The sequence below is a fragment of the Thamnophis elegans genome, chromosome 2 (genome assembly GCF_009769535.1).
Source record: "Thamnophis elegans isolate rThaEle1 chromosome 2, rThaEle1.pri, whole genome shotgun sequence".
Classification (NCBI taxonomy): domain Eukaryota; kingdom Metazoa; phylum Chordata; class Lepidosauria; order Squamata; family Colubridae; genus Thamnophis; species Thamnophis elegans.
In genome coordinates this window covers 64,802,972-64,824,862 of record NC_045542.1, presented here as the reverse complement: position 1 = coordinate 64,824,862, position 21,891 = coordinate 64,802,972, and the positions used below count along the sequence as shown (strand labels likewise).

At 40.7% G+C, this 21,891-nt stretch overlaps 1 protein-coding gene across 2 annotated transcripts in view; it reads right to left on the bottom strand.

The window, feature by feature from the left end:
• The window catches only part of NOTCH3 (notch receptor 3), a 77,945-nt gene extending 56,951 nt beyond the window's left edge, over positions 1-20,994 (bottom strand). The window contains exons 1-2 of one of the 2 annotated variants that reach the window (XM_032238984.1): positions 20,698-20,994; positions 5,904-5,985 (exon numbers count right to left, since the gene is read on the bottom strand). In XM_032238984.1, coding sequence (XP_032094875.1) covers positions 5,904-5,985; positions 20,698-20,794 — 179 coding nt within the window. In that variant the 5' untranslated portion in view covers positions 20,795-20,994. The remainder of the gene's footprint in view (positions 1-5,903; positions 5,986-20,697) is intronic. The other variant, XM_032238985.1, reaches the window with a different exon arrangement.
• Positions 20,995-21,891: the final 897 nt, after the last annotated feature.

The window sequence follows — 21,891 nt, the reverse complement described above, 5'->3', positions numbered from 1 at the left end:
GATTTTTTTTTAAAAAAATTAAAAATCGGATGTTTTTTTATTTAAATCAGATTTTTTTTATTTTTATCAAATTTATTTTAATAAAATGCTTTTGGAGTAAAAATCTATCTAAAGATAGTTTTCTATTTAAGATACGTTAATAATTTAGTTTATTCAGCATGAAATGGAGCTTAGTTATGTAGCATGAGGCTGTATATTTTTTAATATTGGGACTCTGTTAGTCAACAGCATGTCAGAAGAGGAGCCGCTGTGGGACAGATGACAGTTGCTCTTTTAAAATTATGATTTAAATTGAGCTGATTTAAATCAAGCCTTTTTACTAGTTATTTAAATCACAATTTAAATATACCCTGTTATAAACAGACAGGTCAAAAGAAAAGATTCCCTATGATTTATGAATTAAAGTCTCCCAAGTTTAATTTTTATTTAAAGCTTAAGGATGCTCCAAACAGGATTGGAAGTAGGATATTTTTTCCCAAATCAAATCTGTTCTACCCCAATACTGATATTGTATTTATTTCTCATATTTTTATGGCTGCCCATCTCGTAAAAACAACAATGTATAACAATTGATAAAAACAACTAATATATAAAAACCGATCAATTTAAATATTAAAAAGTCACCATTACAAATGAAAAAAACCCCTACTTTTTTAAAATATATATATACAAACCACAGAGATACAGTAAAAGATGAACCACAAAGGAGCCCTCTAAGAATGTTCCTAGTTCCCCTGGGACCTGAGGGCTGCTCTCATGCCTTCAGAGACAATACCTTGAGGGACTCCAGAAATGGTAACCGGGGGGGGGGGGGGAGGTTGTGAAGAAATATTCTATCAGGTGGGTAACACTGCAGAGAAGGCCTGCCTCCTGGGACCCACCAAATGATATGTAGTGGGGGGTTTTGGTTTTTTTTGGCCAAGGCTCTAACAGCACTTTGTCGAATTCAGAAAGCATTACGCTCTCTAGTCTCCTGAAGTGCCTCATCGTGATGGCAGAGAGGCCATGACTCCTAGGAGTGATGAGCAAAGAACTCTGCGTATATCTAGAGCAAAGAATCTCAGTCTTGGCAACTTTAAGATTCACATACTTCCAACTCTTAAACTTCCCAAGCCAGCATGGGGAACTAGCTGGCTGAGGAAATTTTGGAAGTTCAGAAGTTCCAGAACTTTAAGTCCACATATCTTAAAGTGGCCAAGATTGGGAACCCTGGTCTGGAATATATACTTACCACAGAACCTCCCAATAGATGTACAGGTTGTCATAGCTGTCTAGCTAAAGCAAGCAGGCACCTCTATCAGCATAAACCAGTCTGGTATAGCAATTATGGAATTGGATTAGAAACCAGGAGACTGTAAATTCTAGTCTTTCCTTAGGAAGGAAAGCCAGCTGGATTATTTATACCGTATTTTTCGGAGTATAAAATGCTTCGAAATATAAGATGCACATAGTTTTTGGGGAGGAAAACAATGGGGAAAAAATCTGCCCCTGCCTCCCAGCAATTTGCCTCCTTGCAGCAAATAGCAAACAGTACAGATAATATACACTGTTTGTAGTGTTACATTTCAGACTATACTTGTACAGATTCTGTTAAAATTGATGTGGCTTTCTGGAAGTATACATTAGTCTTTGTTATTTAAAACAATAATAAAGCAATTTTTAAAAAATAAGTTTAATAATTTGAACATTCTATAGGCATTTATAGTTATTGACTTACCTCCTTACAGCAAACAATCTGTTTCAGTTTAGCCTGATTAGAAAAAAAATCTGCCTCTGCCTCTCAGCAAAAAGCAAATTTCACTTTCAATTTCAGTTTAAGCAGGGGCCTCCTGATCAGCTATTTCAGGCTGCAGGGATTGCCATAGCCCAGTGGTTCCCAAACTTGGCAACTTTAAGACTTGTGGACTTCAAGTCCCAGAATTCTCCAACCAGCAGAGCTGTCCACAAGTCTTAAAGTTGCCAAGTTTGGGAACCACTGCCATAGCCTATTGTCACCCCCGCAAGCCCCATTTTCTCCCTTTGCTGCAAGGAAGTAAATTGCTGGGAGGCAGAGACCAAAAGGTGGGGGCCAGTCGGTGGGCAGGGCTACATTCAGTGTATAAAGCGCATCCACATTTTCACCCTCTTTTAGGGAGGAAAAGGTGTATCTTATACTCCCAAAAATACGGTGATTGTTGTGAAAAATATTAGAAGTCACTTCTTTATATCCTTCTTTATATCTTTCTCTTTTTTTCCTATTTCCCCTCCTTTTTTCTCATTGCACTTTTAGCTTTTTCTGTAATTTGTTTCTTTTGATTTTCTCTGTCCTATTTCAGTTTGTCCTAGTTCTTATAATAGCTATAAAATTTGTAGATAAAGATTTTTTTTTAAAGAAGGAAGAAGCAGGTGATAATTTTACTAACAATATTTAATAGTTTAATATTGTGTGGGAGAAGGCAATGGGAAACAACTACTGTGTTTTACTAAGAAAACTACATGGATAGGCAATATGGGGTGATTGACAATATAATGCTGGATGATGGGCCCTTCAGCTCAGCTAACACTCAATATGCTACGGAAGAATTGCTGAGTATCTTTTGGAGTACTAATGGTATTTATGATATAGTAAGATTAAAGCCTTTGGGGGGTCTATTTGCTGATGTTGCCATGAAGGAAAAGAAAATCCAAAGCCACAAAGACAGAAATATAGTAAGAATACAAAACATAAGAAGTATGAGCATGGGGAAATTCAATACGGTGAAATATTAAATAAACTGAGCTAGAATGACATTTTAGGCACCAATAAATTGTAATGGACTGGAATTGACTACTTTCATTCCAGTGGTGGGATTCAGCCAGTTTGCACCACTTTGGGAGAACCGGTTGTTAATTTTCTGAGCAGTTTGGTGAACTGGTTGTTGGAAGAAGTCATTAGGGCAGAGAACTGGTTGTTAAATTATTTGAATCCCACCACTGTTTCATTCAGGAGATCATACTGTTGTCTCTGCAGTATATGATAAACAAAGAGGGCAGTGCTAATTTCACAGGCAAGAACGATATGACAAACACAGTGCTTGGGTACAATAAACTCAGTAACTGATCAGTTGGACTTCACAGATAATCTTTAATTATAACAATTATCCAAGTTTGGGCATCAATCACTGATGCAAAAGAGGAAGCTGTCAAGTTTTATGGTCAAGTTTTTTAAAATGAAATCAACAGAACATGCCAGTTGTGCTGTTTATGATTGGAGACTGCCAAACTATGCCAAAAACACCATAGTTGATTATATAGGCTAAGTTATCAGTTTCTGCCAATCCAATTATTTCTTCCTGCCAATCCAATTATTTCTTCGTTGCTAACAGTCTTCAAACAGCCAGAACATTGCCTCTTTACATGGACATCACCAGATGGAGTAAGACGAAACCAAATTGGTACAAGAAGGCAGAAGAGTTTAGGTACAAAACAGACACGACCAGAGACTGCAGAATAGACTGAAAATTGGTTAAATGCAAGTTCCACGTCAAACTTAAGCAGAAGAAAGCCAACCACTATCTGCAAAATGATGGACTCAGCATTTTCAAGGAAACATCGGGATCACTTTGAAGTTTTGAACCTCATTGACAATTAGAAGAGTTAGAGGAATTGGAGCAAGAAATCAGAAAAATCTTAATGATGAAGAAACAGAAGAAAGCAAACTGGGTGTCAGAACAAATGGTGCAAATTGTCAAAAAATCAAAAAAGACAACGATCTGAGAAAGGAACTTAACAAAGAATATCAGAGAGCTGTTAGAAAAGACAAGAAGCAATACCACAATAACATTTGTCAAGACACTGAAGATGGAAAAAGATGTTCAAAGAAAGTTCTTTGAAAAAAGGTACCAAGTGCAAATAGTAGCTTATAATAAAAGGTTTCAGAAAGAAGAGCAAACAAAGATGGAAAGAGCACACTAAAATCATTAAAGAACTCAACAGCCAAGATACTTTGTGATATTCCATGTCTACAAGAACCTCTGTACTAGAAGATGAAGTTAAAACAGCACTAAATTACCAAATCAGAGGGCTACAGGAATTGATTAAATATCTACAGAAATATAGCAAGCAATAGAAAAAGAAATTGTAAAAATTCTAATGAACTAGGCCAGCAAATCAGGAGAACATCAGTGATCAACAGATTAGAAAAGGTCAGCCTAATATATCAATTCTAAAGAAACAGAATATACAATATCCTTCATTTCACATACTAGCAAAATAAGGTTTAGGATTATTCATTGCAGGTTAGACGCTACAATAGAAATGAAGCTACCTAATGTCAAGTTTATTTTAGAAAAGGCAAAGGAAGAAGATCTATTGTTGATGTACGCAGGACAATTGAGAAAGCTGAAGAATACCCAAAATAAGACAATATATGCTTCACCAATTGTAGAAAGCTCTTCTACTGTGTTGATCATATCAAGTTGTGGAATGTCCTTAAGAAAACAAGAATCCCAGACCATCCCATTTTCCTCATTCAAAAACTATACACAGGACAGGAAGCCACAGTCTGGACAGATAATGCTCCAAAAAGACCAAGAAGTGAAGCAATGGTGTATTAAAGTCTCTGATTATTTATTCAAACTAAATGCTGAATACATCTTGCGGGAGGCTGGATTGCAAGACAACAGTGTCCTTTAAACTGGAAGAAGAACTGGGCTAGGCTGGTGACATTACTCAGCTGAAAATGCAAATGATCTGCAAACTCTAGTAATGAAAATCTAGGGGCACAGTGAAAAAAAGGACTAAATATAAAGGAGATGGGACAATATATACAGCAACCAGTCTTAGAACAGAAAGTGAAGATACTAAAACACTGAATAGCTTCTGTCTTTTAAGATCAACAATAAAGGAACTAGCAGTCAAGAATAGCTTCTCTTGATAAGTTTATAATGTCAGGAAAGGAGGAAGAAAAGAAAAAAGGACAACGAAAAGATGGATGGACCCGATTACAGCAGCAATCAGTGCAATGCACCAAGTTTGGAGACCAGATCATCATGGAGAAAGTGTATCCTGTGTGGTCATGAAGAATCACATCCACTTGATAGCTTGTTTATCAGATGCTTATCCCATCTTCCCTTCCACTAATTCAAGCGTGGCTTAGGAAAGGATTAGTTTTTTTATCCTCACAACAAAGATATTGGGTGGCATGGGCAGAAAAATAACAAACCGGTCTAGTGGAGCTCCACCCTAAATGCTTCATGGTAGAGCAGTAACCTGAACTCAAGTTTCCTTAAACTAACTTCATCTGCTCTGTTATACTTATTCTCTTTTGACGCGGGGGATCAAATTAACAAAATGCCTTGTAGCAGTGTTCCAACTGAAAAACACTCCAAGTATAAATCTGAACTTAATGGATATTATGCAGGATGACTACCTCACAACTCCTCCGGACCAAGCAAGAATCTGTAATGGGGCAAAGCCACTGAGAATCCCTTCCAAATAAATCCATCTTCAAGTGAATCCACCTTCACTATGAAGATTGTAAGAATTTCCAGACCTTTTATTTTCTATGTGACATTCCACAACAATCTTACCATACTTCCACTTGACGATTGTAGGGCTTCCGAAGTAAACTACACACTTGTTTTTCACAAAATATCTAGTGAGAGCCAGAAATCAAGATCTTAGACCTTTCCAAGATCCCTTGGAAAAGGGAAATCCTGGTTAAAGTTCCCACTTGATCATAGAGTTGTGTCATTCACTCAACCTAAATTACTTTACAGGATTATAATGAGAAATAAAATTAGAGAAGAGTCTGTGAAAGCTGCTTTTGGTTTTCACAGAAAGCAAGACATAAATGCAACAAACAAGTAAATGTAAACTAGAAGAAGAAAAAATAACTTAAGCTAGTTCGGCTGTTATTAAAGCCATGCATAGAGTTCACTTACATGCAAGCAGCAATTCCATTGGAGTAAACAACACAGGTCCCACCATTCTCACAGGGTTTATTGCCATCTAGACACTGGACAGCTGTGGAGGAGGGGAAAAAAGAGCTTAGTTAAAACAAGCTATGTATAATGGCAGGAATTATAAATTTACATTTTAGCTCAAAAGAACAAACCAAAAGGCTATAGTCCAATATAAGCTGGAACCACATGACTGGAAATCTACGATTTGATCTTAAAAACCAATTCTAAAATCTGCTATTTTATGACTACATCCTGTTTAATCTGGTACATCTTTTACTTTTCTATTCTCCAGTAATACTCCAAAATGAGTCAGTCAGTCTTCCTCTTATTTACTTTCTTTCCATCAAGTGAGAACTCAGATCCATCCACAGTGCAGATCAGTGGGTGTCTATCCTTCAGGCAGTAATTCTGCAGAGGTTCAAGCAAACTTTTCTCGGCCCCAACTCAAAACAAGAGTTCCTCTCTTACAACATACACTACACAAATAAATAGGAAGGGAGGTTCCTTCTATCTCCTCCCTGACACTATGTATATTGTTAAACAAGATGATATCATGAAGTTTTGCTATAACAATTCTTGTCCATAATCCCACAAATGAAAATGTTTCTTCCTAAAATACTCACTAAAGGAATGGCTATTGGTTGCTATCAGGACATTTCAGAACAAAGACAGAGGGTCATGAGAATTTGCAAAAATGTGAAAGTCGGGGGGGGGGGGAGACTCTTAAATCCGTTAATGCATAATTAAAATAGTACTCCTCCATAAATGGCTTCAAAGATCCAAGAATTGTTAACCACCCTGTGTGGGGGGAAGGGGAAGAGGCAGAAGAAAAAACCCTACTGATAACTACTATGGAATCCTCGGTAAAGTATGATATTACATGTTAAAATCAAATAATTAAAATAATTATGAATAGCAAAACTAGTGAGATTCTTTCATAGAATAGGCCTGATTGGTTCCACTGGCACAGCCTTAACCTCTGCACTTCTTAGTAATTATAGGCCACTTTCTTTGCTGAAGGTCAAAAGGTAAGCAGAAGCCCAGGAAAAGTCCAGAGGAAAAGGATGAATTGGCACATTCTTGGTAGAAAAAAATGGCCTCTTCTCATGACCCCCCTCTCCTCTTCCTGTCTTGTGGGAAGGCAAAGCACAGATCTCATAGAGAGAAGAACAATTATGGGATGTACATGAAAGTCCAAGTCAGATGCATTTCAATATTCAAACATTTTAACCAGGAGAGACACTGACTACACTGGCTAAGAGGGATTGGAATTCATCTGAGAATTCTGTCAAAAACAGGCATGGGAAAGTTTATAACTTAATTATGGTTAAAGTTTATATTTTAATTATGGGATATATGTGTGTCTACTACTACTATCCACAACATATTAGGGGATATGTAAGTGTTCAATATACCATTTCTTTTCTTCAGAGCAAATGCTTAAGAGCAGTGGTTAGAATGCAGTAATGCAGGCTAATTCTGCTGACTACCTACTGTCAGCAGTTCGGCAGTTCGATCCTGATCGGCTCAAGATTGACTTAGCCTTCCATCCTTCCGAACTCGGTAAAATGAGGACCCATATTGTTGGGGGCAATTTGCTGACTCTGTAAACCGCTTAGAGAGGGCTGTAAAGCACTGTGAAGCGGTATACAAGTCTAAGTGCTATTGCTATGTGCTATTATGTTCACACTCTTCAAAAAAATAACAATATGACTACCTTACTTCACACTATGTAGGCTCCTCTATTCAGCCCTGGATTGTTCTAGTGTCCGGGAAACCTTGTAATGACAATATCAAGGCAAGGACCAATGCCACCAAAAAACTTAGCAGAGGAGCGGCTATGTCTTCAGTTGAAGAACTAGGTCGCTATGTCAGGCCTTACTACAATGACAGATTCCACTGCCATCTCAACAACCTGAAGGGGGATTTCTTATCAGATCCAACCAGAAGTCAGCCATTTATTCAGCAGTGGCTACTCCAGGAGCAACCAAAGGTCTACAGACATACAACTACATTCTCATCACTCTGCACTAGACATGAGGTTTTGCAGAGACTGGGCAATTCTAGGCAATGCCCTAGAACAGAAGGATCTGCAGGGATGGTTAATTGCAAGTAGCACTGAGCTCAGAAATGTCAGAAATATCTGCAGACAAACCTATGCTAACAAAAGTGGCTGCAAATATGAGGGACTCTGAATCCCACAGTCAGCCTCCTCTGAAAATGCTGGAAGCAGTGTTGAGTGGGGCATAAGGAGGCAATTAGTAAGTTGCCCAACATATTTCCTGGTAGGGGGCTCAGCCTAAGGGAAAGTATTGCAAATGGAAGCACCCCAACCCCCGTCAGCCATATGAGCGGAGTGCTTAAGTGCCCTATGAAAAGATCACCAAGAAAACAGACCTCTATTCCTCAAGGAAGCCCTTATGCAAGAGAGGTACTGTTAGTGCTCCAGGCCCAGTCAAGGAGGGAAATTCAGCTGAAGAACAGGGCCCCGGCTGAAACCCTCCCTCTCAAAGCAGAGAGAAGATGGAAGGAGTTGGGGCCCAGGCAGTTCCCGCATTCTCAGCCACTTTCCAGAGACCCACTTGTAAGAGAGTGCGTGCCCAGCACACAGATCAGTTCCAGACAATGCCTCTCCCCCCTTCACTGCCGCCCCTTACTCCGTCAGCATGCAGAGCCAGCAAAAATGCTGCAGCAAAATGTCTCTCGGCAACTCTGTGCTCAGTCTGGAGTAAAATAAGCCAAACTGAAGCCAAGGTGCTGTACTTTTCACCAACCCCATGGCTTTCACAAGACAACAAACATTACAAGTCACGGGGTTCTGACATTAAATACCTTGCTGGCATCTGCAGAGACTTACTCACATCTTTGTATGCAGAACAAAGCAGTCTATTTTAGCTCTCCGCCTTTGTAACAAGAACTATTCTCTGTATGCACATCATACTCTATATACACATATGTACATACGTCCTAATAAAAGGGCAGGGATTCTTTGGAAGGAAGTCCTTCAAAGTTCCTGAAGGACATCTTTCAAATTTAGCATCCTGCTTTTAAACACGGACGCATTCTCGGAACAGACAACCAAAAGAGACAGTTAAGAATTTCATCAGAGATTATTCCTGGCACTGTGCAAGCCCTCATTTTCCTCCACAATTTCCTTCTTTCCAGAGCATGCAGCCAAATCTGAGTCAATGGAATGCAATCCCAGATCCCCCGCTGCTCTCAAAAGTTGCAGTTTCTACCATCGCACACCATCTTGGCAGCCAAGAGTTCAGCATATGTTACATTTTCAGCATCCATGCATTGGGGCCTGGCTAAGAGAATCTCAATTCTATAACCCAGTGCTGAGCTCTAGCTGCCAATAGCTAGAGCAAAAGCCAAACAAACAACAGGTTAGTCTACAGCTGTGCTACAGCGAGGCACAAGTTTGAGATGCAATCATATATGCCCAGGAGGAAAGTACAACGTGGAATGCTGTGTCAAAAGAAGATACCTATCACTGGACTTCATATTTTAGCATTTTGGAAACCTCCATCCTGCATACCTTCTTTTCTATTAAGTTAAACCTAGCAAGAGAGTTTTGGACATGAGAGAATCCAGATTTCCCTCAGTTCAAAGGGAAGGCTAAACCTTCACATTCAAGCAGCCCAGGAATTCATTTTGATCCACCACCATTAGCTTCCCTAAGGAACCCAGAAAGATAGCTCCTGAAAGCTCTGCCTCAGTCTATCCAGAAATAAACAGGACAGCAATTAGGTTTCCTGCCCTTGAAAGAACCATTGGGAATAAGAAAGGGCAGAGGTTACCCATCCAGGCAGAGATTTTACAGTCAAGTGCTGACTCCCACTGCTTTGACCACTTAATCCTCACGTCATGTTCTTAGCATGACTAAGCTAAGTGCCAGGAGTCCTGGCTTCTCACCCTCATCCCATACATCCATCCTTTCCCCACGAGTAAGCAGCACTGCTTGTGTAAACTATATACAACAATGAAACAAGCCCCAATCCACCTTTCTTCTCTCCATCTGCCAAATGAAGTGGCTGTTTGCTCTCCTATGGCAGAACTAATCCTGAAAAGGCTATCTCTAATTTCCAAAGAAACATAAGAACAAGATTCTATTTTGCATTCCTTGCATTGGGAATTAATAAAGAAAACGATAGTTACGATAGTTAAGAATTTGGTCTTATTGATGAAAATCAGAATCTCGGGTTGATTTGGGGTGGACGGTGGAAGTTCTTGCAGCTATGAAACAGATTTTAACTAAAGCCTCAGAAGTTAGGACACATGAAACCAGTGTTTCTCAACTTGGCAAGCTTAATATGGGTGGACGTCAATTCCCAAAATTCTAAGAGTTGAGATCCACTCATCTTAAACTTTCCAAGGTTGTGTAACACAGCATTAGACATTCAGGCAACCTTCAGTTTGAATTAACTCTCTTGCTCTTCCCTACAGCTACTGTAAAAAGATGAGCAATAATAGTAATAATAATAATAATAATTCATTTGGAACACAATACGCCAGATATCACGGTTGTCGAGGACCGAAGCGTACAGTTCATTGATATTGCTGTACTAGGAGATGCCAGAGTCTTGAGAGACCGCCTTCTGCCGATTACCTCCCACAGACCCATTCGATCCCACAGATTAGGCCTCCTCCGTATTCCATCTGCCGGCCAATGTCGGCTGGCGACTACTCGGAGGAGGGCCTTCTCTGTGGCTGCTCCGGCCCTTTGGAACGAGCTCCCCATGGAGATTCGGACCCTCTCCACCCTTCGGGCCTTCCGGACGGCCGTGAAGACCTGGCTGTCCCAGCAAGCCTGGGGTTGAGTTCCCCCCCACTACTCGAATTTGCTGTGTCTGTTGTGCTTTTAAATTGTTCGTATTGTCTGATTGTTTTTGTCTTACTTTTTGTAATTTCCCCTCCCTTGGCTTTTGTTCAGCCGCCCTGAGTCCCTTCAGGGAATAGGGCGGCCTACAAATTGAATAAACTCTAACTCCAACTCCAACTCCAAATAAAAAGAACTGGAAAAAAAATCACGAAATATCGCGACCTGGCCATTGAACTACACAGCTTTGGATGAAACATGTAACAGTTATACCCACTGTCATTGGGGCACTTGGTACCATGTCCAAGAATTTTACAAAAAGCATCAAGAAATTGCAACTTCCTGCAACACCAGCGGAACTTCAAAAAACAGCACTACTCGGAACATCATATATTTTAAGAAGGTACTTGGTACCTAGGACACTGGCAACAACCCATATCAACCATCAGTACCAGTTAATGGTATTTGTGATGCATTTTTAAATGTTCAGTTGACTGAGTTTCATTATTTAATGAATAAAAGAGATAATAATAATAATGCTATGTAAATTTACTTGATTTATGTGCAAGTTTAGGCTGCTTTATTTTGTTTATGCTTAAAAAAAAGCACAAGGCATATTCATTCAAAATGTGACTTGTGAAGGACAATTATTATCAAATTTGTAATTAATGCCTGATCTCTTGGTTTCACTTCATCATTTGCACCATATTAATTCATAGCATAATATTATTATTATAGGCAGATTCTATCAGATGTGTCACGTAAAAACAAATAAAGCAAAGTTATCATTTAAACTTTCTCAAGATGTATGAGAAACAAATGCTTCCATATCCTCATAGCAGCTATTATGTTGGTCCCTCATGTAATCAGGCCCTAGTTTAGTTCACGAATAGAACTGACTGTGCTAGCTCCCTTAGTCTAAAACAGGAGTTTCAAACTCGCAGCATCACATAAACCGGGAGTGGGCATGGCCAGTGCGTGATGCATCCAACCTGTGGGCCGCGAGTTTGACAGCCCTGGTCTAAAATTTCAGTCAGTTCTAACGTGTAATCAGAAAACACCTGGTTGAATCAAGAAAAAAGGAATGCTTTGAATCCAAGTCTTGCTATGCCTAAAAGGAAGAGCAGGGAACATTGGCCCAGAAGACTGATTTATATTAATTAATATGCTCTAATCTGCTATGAAGGCCATTCTACAGAGGACAGGAGAACAAGCCTATAGTTCTCAATTTAAAATCTTGCCTCATAAAGCACCTGTCTCATGCACTGCCTCAATTAAAAATGAAGCAACAAAGGCACAGTCATACAAAACTTCTTAGCTGTTAATGACTGGAGGTCAAATTGAGTTTTTTATTGGAAACAAAGACACTCTAGAATATATTTATAATTTTAAAAAGCAAATGAATGTAAGAATTTTTTTTTTAAAGGACTATTTTAATGGAAGCAAACTGACTCCTTTTATCAATATTGGTATCTTGTCAACGTTTAAACCTTTACATAACTTATCTGTTCACTAGTGTGGCCAACTAAATGCATAGCTATTCCATAATCACAGCTACTCAATAAAGGGCCCTTATTTACACTTTACATGTTTGATGACGTTTTTACTATATTAGTGCAATAAAAGCTGCTACAGCTAAAACCATTTTTTTTTATCTTCTCAAAGTAATATGCAGCTATCCTTGTTCACTGCCTAATCCTTATTCAAAATGGGGGTTTAGTTCTCCCATTTGGACTGTATATTTCTGGTGGAATACAACCTACCGGTAACTATCTCCAATTCATGCAATTAATTCAGGAAAAGATTAGAATGAAGATTTAATTCTTACCTATAAACCACCAGATATGGGAACTGGTGCATGTGCCACTGTCATAAAACATGTAAATTCCTTTTGCATAAGCATCACGTAGCCTTTGCTTAGGTGGGACTATATCATAATAGAGTACAGAGGTCACCCACTAAGAACTTTATAATGCTTGAAGAAAACTTAAGATGTAGCTTTGAAAATACAAGGGGCTAAGGGCACTGAGCTACAATTTCCCCAGGGTACCTCCACTGTGTCTCTCAGTGGACACATTACAATGTATCTCCCATTACAGAATTTACCACAAAGCAAGCAATGCATATTCAAGAGATCTGTGCTATGTTAAGCACGAAGCCCTCCATCCAAATGTGTGGCAGACAGCATCAGAGAGAGATGTGTCTTTATGCCTTCTGACTTAAGCAAGATAATCATAAACACATTGTTCAAAGCGGAGGAGCAAATGAAGTAACAAATAAGATGAGATTCCCCACTATCAAGGTCATATTAAATTAAAACCAACAGTGTAATTTCAATAAGTAGGTAGACAGGCTGATTAAGGTTTTTAGGTCACTACAGCACTTAAGATATAAACACTGAGTAAATTCATCAGTGAGCTTTGAAAGATGGCCTGCCCTTGATACATTATAGATTATGCAACTTTAGCCTTGTCGTCAGGCTTACCTTACTATTCCCACTGTGTACTTCAGAATTAACCCTTCCTGGATGATAATCGAGTTGCTCTTTGCAACAAAAACATTTCATTTGCAACACAAAAGGAAGGCATGAAGATTGTAAAGATTGCTACATAAGAAAGAGGTTGAGTTTCACTTCCAAGAGGCAGTAATCTGCTGCCAGTACCCCAAAAGATTTCTATACACACCAAAATTCTGGTCATGCAACAGCTGTTCCCTTTAAGAAAGAGGAGTCATCATCTGGATGGAGTAACCGGCACATCATGCTCAACAAACCCCTATTATCTTGTCTTGTTTTCTTTTCAAAGAATGCTGTAGGAACTCATGGAATTTCTCAATGAGAAGATCAAAATTGCCAGCCAGATAAGCTCCTTTAAAAGATAACTTGCTTATTGCTATTGATACTCTGGGCAACTTTGCAGTATAAGTGAATACTGAATTCACTGTTCAATGCGGTTATTTTTGTTCTATTTGCTGGGCTAAGAGAAAATGACTGACCCAGAGTCACCCAGTGAGTTTCCATCATACTGAAGGTGGACCTGGGTCAGATCTCCCAGATTTGGGTCAACACTTTAGCCACTGCATCACACTAGTTCTGTTCAATTGTTTACAAATAAAGTAACATAACGAGGGCTGCTAATAAACTTAAGGAAAGGCTGGATAAATATGTTTTCCAGCTTCTAGTGGAAATCCTCAACAGAAGAGGCTATTTAATTTATATTGGTCATTTATTCCAATTGCTATGATTGACCATGAACCCTCAACGGCTGACACAATGCCATTGCTGAAATAAGGTTCTACAACACCGAAAAGTTTTCAAGGCAGAGGTAGACACTGTGATTTGAAAACAATACATTAATACAATAAGCATACTGTATGCTATTTAGCACAGCTTCTCTTTCTCAAATATACCTAGACTACGGGACATCTCTCAAAAACAATTTTCCAACCCTGAATGAGCCTTCCAAAATTCCCCATTTTCTTTTTAATGCTCAAATGACACGGGATGTGCACACCACCCACATTGCTTAGTTACCATGTAGGGTGTGGTTAAGTGATTTCAGCTCCTTTTTGGCTGCCACTTTTAAACAGGGCTGTGCAATTATTTGTTACAAAAAAAAAATCAAGGTTCTGTGCCAGAGTACACACTATTTATTCTGAGCCAAAAAAAAATGTCCCAAAATATTATTGTAAAGAGAGCAAATCTGCATATGTTAATTATATTGTGTAACTTATTCTTAGTTGTGGTGTAGAATAATTGGCACCGCAGAGTACAGCACACCACAATTCCTCACCATTTAAAGTTTTTTCATTGATTTTTTTCAAATGTCACCAGTCTTTGCCCTTCCTTACCTATTTTTATAGCTCTAAAAGCTAAAAGACTGCTTTAGAAAACAAGGTCGAAACTGATTAAATGCATTTAAAATATGGTTATTTAGATAAATTTTGCATCAAATACTAATTGTGGTGCTTGCATAAAACACATCAACAATACAGAGCCTCAACTATAAGAAAGCTGGGAAAAAATTGCATAGGATCAAAAAAAGAAAAAACAACAATTATTCTAAAGTATTCTTAGCCCCACTTTTCAATCAAAAGGCTCCAAAGTTGTATAGTGATAGAGATAGATAGATAGATAGATAGATAGATAGATAGATAGATAGATAGATATGTATGTATATGTGTGTGTGTGCACACACACACACACACACACACACACACACACAAAGAGAAATTCCTCTCCCACATTTATAATCTAAAGTACTTATAACACAAAATAGAAAATGGGATAGGGATGGAAAAGCAAGCAAAACAAAACAAACCAACGATTGTTGGGGCATAAAATTCTTAAAGTAATAACTATAGTGGAGCTGGACATTCCTGGTCTTATCATAAATAGCTGGAATGGAATTATACCCAACATGGCAAGAGAGAGATAACTTATAAGAGACAAGTAAAATTCTGACCAAAAAAGGGATATTTTGAGTGAAACATAGCAAAAGAGATTGGGTCCAAATGTCAAAGACACAATGTGCCCTCCTTCATAGCTCCCTTCTCAAAAAGGCTCAGGCTGCCAATGTTTCCCACTGTTTTAAGACTGATCAACATTTGCACTTATTTTCATTAAGGCTACTATAACTTTAAAAAATGTGGGAAACTACTAGATGGCAGCAGAGATACAGTAAATTTAAACTCTTTGCTGCCTTCTAGTTGTTATCCAGATGTTACAGTCCCTATATAGTGGCCCCATTTTCATCATGCTGCTTTTAAACATAATGTTTACAAACTATAAATTGGTACCAGAATCACAATAAGGTAGGACCAGGCTATAACACAACTAAGAGACTGTTTGAACACATACATGCACTTTAAATCCCAAGTTGATGAAAGAAAAAGAGGATATGGATTGAAAGTCATTTCCAGAAATGACTGAGTGCAGCAAAGCTGTCTAAGGGCATCCCAAATTCTCTCCAGCTGCCTTTGCAATGCCTTTGTTAACCAGCATGCCATGTGGGCAGAATAAAGAGGCTGAGAGTTGAATGGCCAGCTGGTTGGCTCACTGTTGCCTCTGGAGAGGCTGTAGCAGGAAAGCAGCTGCTGTATCTCAACAACTCTCTGCTCTAAGTACAGACAACTTCAGTTCATAGGATCCAGAAATGGGGAGGGAATGCTTCTTCCCTGCACCCAGCAGAAAAAGTCCAACCACGGCATATGGAAGGAAACCACAATTTCCCCTTCCAGAAGTATACTGAAGTCAAAGCATCCTGAATGGAGGATAAAGTAAAGGTTCCCCTCATACATGTGCTAGTCGTTCCTGACTCTAGGGGGCGGTGCTGATCTCCGTTTCAAAGCCAAAAAGCCAGCGCTGTCCGAAGATGTTTCCGTGGTCATGTGGCCGGCATGACCAAACAACAAAGGAGCACGGAATGCTGTTTCCTTCCCACCAAAGTGGTCCCTATTTTTCTACTTGCATTTTTACATGCTTTCAAACTGCTAGGTTGGCAGAAGCTGGGACAAGTAATGGGAGCTCACTCCCTTACGCGGTGCTAGGGATTCGAACTGCCGACCTTTCTGATTTGACATGCTCAGCATCTTAGCCACTGATCCACCGTGAAGGATAATGGAAGCCAATTAAATGTAATCAGTTGGTAACTGGACCAAACTGAATCCAGCCATCAGGGAAAATCCATGAAAGTACTCCAACAAAACTAGATTAAAATGCCTATTTGGCATGTCCACCTCACTACTGGAAAAAAAAGGGAAGTTTCAAATCCCCAGAGAGAATTCTGCAATAGCGAAGCTCTGATGACTCCTACAGCAAACCTACAGAAACATGGAAAATGTCCTTTCAAATTTCATTCGGGATATATAAAAAGAAGTAGGAATATTAATGAGTGTAGGGGAAGCAATTGCAAGAAGCATACTGAATTTAAAAACTCAATTTTACAGGTTGACATCAAAGAAATTACTGTGCAGCTTGGCTCTTAAACAAGTAAGGCCTGGCTTCAATCTTTGTAAATGAATCCTCGCTCCTTTTAATGACACAACTGACTGAAAGGGCTTAAATGTCCAGTCCTAGACCAAATACATTATAGCAACAGATTCCACCTGTTCTGTAAGACATTTTATCTTACAAAATCTCTTTTGCAGAGAATACAGATTTTTTTTTCATCTGAAGGAATGCGGTGTATGTCAAAGTTGAAAAAAAATTCTGCATATGGTCATCACATGAAACGGCTTTTAAATAAGGATTTTTTCAAGTAAAGCGCTAGATCACCACGTTGCTATTAGCCTAACAAAGCAGAAAATAAGAAACAGCCTCGGAAAAGACAAAATGTCTGCTTTGCAAGGAAATGGATTCTACATCTGTTGATGGCAACCCTAACCAAAACTACATCTGTTGATGGCAAAGGAAAATATATTTTTTTCCTTCTCAATCCAAGGAAACTGTTCATGTTCTCAATCAGTGATTGAATGTCAGCAAGAGACTGGATGAAACAGAGGTAGTGTTAAAAAGCACATCTGGGTACAAGGCAACCTTCAAAATTAATGAGCCTGTTTGTTTGCTACTTACTCAGTACTTGACTCAGAGTAACTCAAATCTTCAATAACAATAATCAATTGAAAGAAAAACATACTTAAAAAAACACAAACCAAAAGAACAACATAGAAACATATAAAGCACTATGGGAAAATAATGCACTGGGCTATACCAGTGCCTGGTGGGGAGGTGGGGGAAGCAAAACTTTAATGCCTTCCAAAAAAGCAGGCAGGGTTGGGTCAAACCGAATCTCAGGGGAAATGCTGTTCCAGAGGGAAGGAACAGCAGCAGAGAAAGAGCTTACAAGATCCTTGAACTCTCAAATTCCTGGTTTGGAGCATATCCAGATTTAGCTCTAAGCCTAGATATCTAAATTTAAATAGTCTAGGTAAAGTCAAAGAACTATAAGTGCCAGATTCATGTAATACATTTTCCTTTTTTAAAAAACTTGGAAACTTTGGCTAGTCTGGATAATTGCAGCCAAGAACAAAACTGACTTTCCTATGACATTTCTCATCACGCAAAGCCCCACATGTTCTAGGGACTACATTATTTGAAAGAACATGGGAGGTGGTTTTAGTGTTCAAGTTCTTTTAAAAAAGCATTCTTTCCATCCCTTCAATCAGACAGTTTGCCTAGAACTTGCCAGAGAGCCTTTTCAGTGGTGGCCCCCAACAGCAGGATTCTATTAGGGAGAAAAGCCTACCTAATAAATGCCAATCTTCTTCTGGCAACAAGCAAACACACATTTCCCCCCAAAATTTTAAACATTTAAACTGGCTTCCCGAGGAAGTAGGTTTAATTTGGTGGGCTAATTTATATCTTAAATATTGGTTTTTGAGTTTCTAACCAAAGTTTTCATCGTTTCCCTATTGTTGCTAACCGCCTGGAGTACTGTTTATAGAAGGCAGAAAATAGAATTCATAAATAAATGCCGAGCTCTAGATGTCCTACGTATAACATGGCAGAAAATCAGTCCCCTCCAGATTACATCCTCCCACAAGACAGACTTCCAACCTTTCCATGACCTTTATCTGGTTCAGCCCAGCCCACCATCCTAACAATGAAAACTTTTATTTCTGCCAATCCAAACTCAGAAACTTGGCCTTCCTATCACCTAGTTCTCAAGGGCCTCTCTATATATGCTGCTTTGGAAGCTGCGGGATGAGAATCTCCCATCACTTTAGTGCAATTTCTCCAGCGTTATTAAAAAAACATTCAAGGGTGGCTCTGAGCAGCAGCTCCGAGCCCTCCTCTGCTAGAGACCGCCAGGATTTCAACAGCACTGCTTTGGAATTGCTCAACCAAGAACAAAGCCCTGTCTATGTCCACCCAAGCAGCAAGCTGGCGGGGAGAGGAGGAGGGATTCATATTCCTGGGCATCCACAATCTCCTGGCCTCATGCATAGGACGAGCCACACATTCCCACGCACTGCAGAACCAGCTGGCTGGGAACATTGTAATAAGCAAGGTCGGCTTCCCCAAACCAGTCAGGCAGCTTCATGGGAGAGTGAAACCCATGCTGAATAATAGCCCTACGTTCTATTTACCTTTTGCAGCAATTATCTCATCCCTGGCATCTCGCTGCTGCATGATTCATGGGCCAAAGCAAGTTGATGCACGACACCCAATTAAATAATCTTATCTCCTGCTTGCATCTCAGTTTATTCCCAGAGCACAAATTGGGGGGGAAAATGGGTGAATGAACATGTATGGGGTGGGAGGGGGAGAAAGGGGGGAAGAGAAGGAGTAGATTTCAGGGCACAGACTGAGCCATTGGACTCCCAAGAAGCCTGAGAACTGGCTGGCTCAACTGCTAAGCACTCCCTAGTTTTGACTCCAAGATGCTACTTTACAGCCAAGAGATAGCAACTTCTAGGCCAGGCAGAAAGAAACCTGGTACCTTTGGGCCTGTAGCTCTGGCTGAAGTGAGTCCTTGGACAATTTTTGCAGAATTCCTTGCAGCAACAATAAAATTGTGTAGTCCCACAGAATGTGAAGGAGGGAGACCAGGGGTGACAGCTGCTACTACATCTGCTCAAACCATCACCAAGCCCCCTTTTTACTATCCTGTAAACACAACACAGCACATAACAAAAGCACCACCACCAAGATCATTTCATTTTAATCTCAAATATAAAAAAGGAGGGAGGGAATTCTTAAAATCCAAAGTATTCCTTTCATTCATAATGGCTCCCATCACAAGAAAATGCAAATACTCACAGTATCTAGGGTGCTAAGATCAGCACATTTGTCTATGTACACACCTTTTCTAAATTGTTCACTCATAAAGCAAAGTAATTAAGTTACACCACTTTTTCACCTTACAGAATATATTGAAACACATGTTAATCAAATGGGTTAGGTTACGCAATATGCCAAGTAATGAAAAATTAAACTTAATGCTAATCAAGTTCAATATGTCGTGTTATTTCACTTGCTAATTCTTTAGCTGATCCAGTCAAATGTATCGTGTGAACACTGCCATTCAGGCTAATACACTTTTCCCCCTTCCAGACAAATGTGTGGGTATCATATATCTACACGGGCCTACTAATATGCATCAATTGCGCAACACTATGTATCACTCTGAATACAGTCTTCATTTAATGCCTCTAGTTACTTATCTGTACAGCAAGCATGTTCTCTAAATCCCATTCCCCCTTTAACCGTTTTCTGAACGCAAATATAGAGAACTATCCTCTGACATGCGTACAAGACCGCTAAACTCCAGGGGGAGATTAGAGAAAACTGCAAATCTCGCCCCCCGCCCGGCGTGGTTGAGGAATAAGATTTCATTTGAAAAGAAAGCTAGCCTAGCTACAGCGCGGACTGACTGAAGCCAAATCCTACGTCCACGCTCCAGTTTTTCCAGCTGCTCCAAGTTGAGAAGCTGGCGCTGGCAGCAAAGTTTGCTTTAAGTAAATAAAAAGTGTAAGATTGTTTCCCTTTTAGCTCAAATCAGTGCCGATGAAATAACGCCCCCCCCCTCTCAAACCGGTCCAGCTAAATCGCTGCCCCCGCTCCCTCTTTCCCCCAATCTGGAATTAAACAATGATCGTTTATTTTCTTTGTGGTCGGACTCCAGCAAACTTTTTCCCTCCCCTTCTTCTCACGGGGGGCGGAGGAGGAAGGAGGGAGAGAGGGCAGAGAATTAGCTGAGAACAAGGAAAATAACTTCAGGGACCCGCATCTCTCGATCCTGGGAAAGAACGCTGGAAACTTTCAGAACGGAGTCTGAAACGACCCAGCCAAGTTCTTTTGAGAAGTTTGAAAAGAGGAAACGGAGAGGCCATGATCTCGTGCCCAGGGAAAAAAAAACCCGGAACGGGTTCGTCCCAAGTATCCTAAAAGTCTGGATGGAAGGGGATTCCCGCACTCGATCCTAAACCGGCACCCCCGAGGCTCCTTACCTGCCCCTAGTGCCAGGCGGGCCAACCACGCGACCACCAGAAAGCCGCCAAGCAGCCATGCCCGCCCAAGGCCTGGGAACCGGGTCGCCGAGCCCATTCCCCCCAGTCGGGTCTTCAACTCCTGCTGGCCGCACTATAGATCCATGGAAGGGGCTAAGCTCAGGCTAGAGCCAGGCACCAAGGCAGCGAAAGCTCGGCACCGCCTCCTCGCTCTCCGGACCCTGGGAAACTTCTCCAAGTTAGAATGGGGAGGAGCGACCCTGCTGCCCGGGGGCGGGGTCCGCACCCAAGCCCGCCTGGCCTGCCTCGGCTCAGGCTCCCACGCTCCCTTCTTTCCCTAAACCCCACGCCTCTGTTGGGCGGGCAGGGGGGGGGAGGCGCGGGGAAAGGAGTGTGCGTAAAGTCAAAGACAAGCGTGGTGCTTTGCAAGGCACCGCTGCTCTTCCTCTCTCCTTCCCGCTCTTTGGAATGCGGGGGAAGGGGGCTACTGGCTCCCTCCCCTTTACACAGCCACAGGGGCATCTGGATTCCAGGGGGGGGGGGTATCCGAGCAGGAAGGCTCATCGCTCAGTTCTTTCCACTTGATGCCGTGGTGGGTCGTTAGGTTGCGATCAGTAAGATTTGAGGGGTTTCTAGAAGAGGGAGTCCAAAGGATCGCCTAGAAGGGGGCTGAGGCACACACAAAAAGTGGCGGGGGGGAAGAGAGAACAAACAAGGCCGGGAAATCGCTGTGTGGCTTGCGTCGGTTGCACGCTCCAACCATCAAATTGCCTCGCATTTTCCCACACACGACCCGACCAAGTCTTCCAAACGTGACCAAAAACAGTTGCTGTTTTCCTCCGCGTCAAAATCCCCAAGGAGAGGGAAACTTTCCATCCTTCCCCCAGTTGAAAGGTGGAGGGAACAGCCCACACAGCAACGTCTGACTCCTTCCAATAACCCAAACTCGGCGCGCTTGCTGCTCAAACGGGGAGGGGGGGAAGGAAGAGGGGGGTGCGGTGCACAAAGAAAGTCTAAAAAAAAACCTTCCAGAAATTTCTCATTTCTAATCTTTGAAATGTGTCAAAGGGATCCATCATTTGGAGTGCAAAGCAGGCCCCCATCCTCCAGTTTAGTGCCTCTCAGATGTTCTACCATCTCAGTCAACATCCACAACCATCCATACAATGGATGGGGATGATGGGCTTATTATAA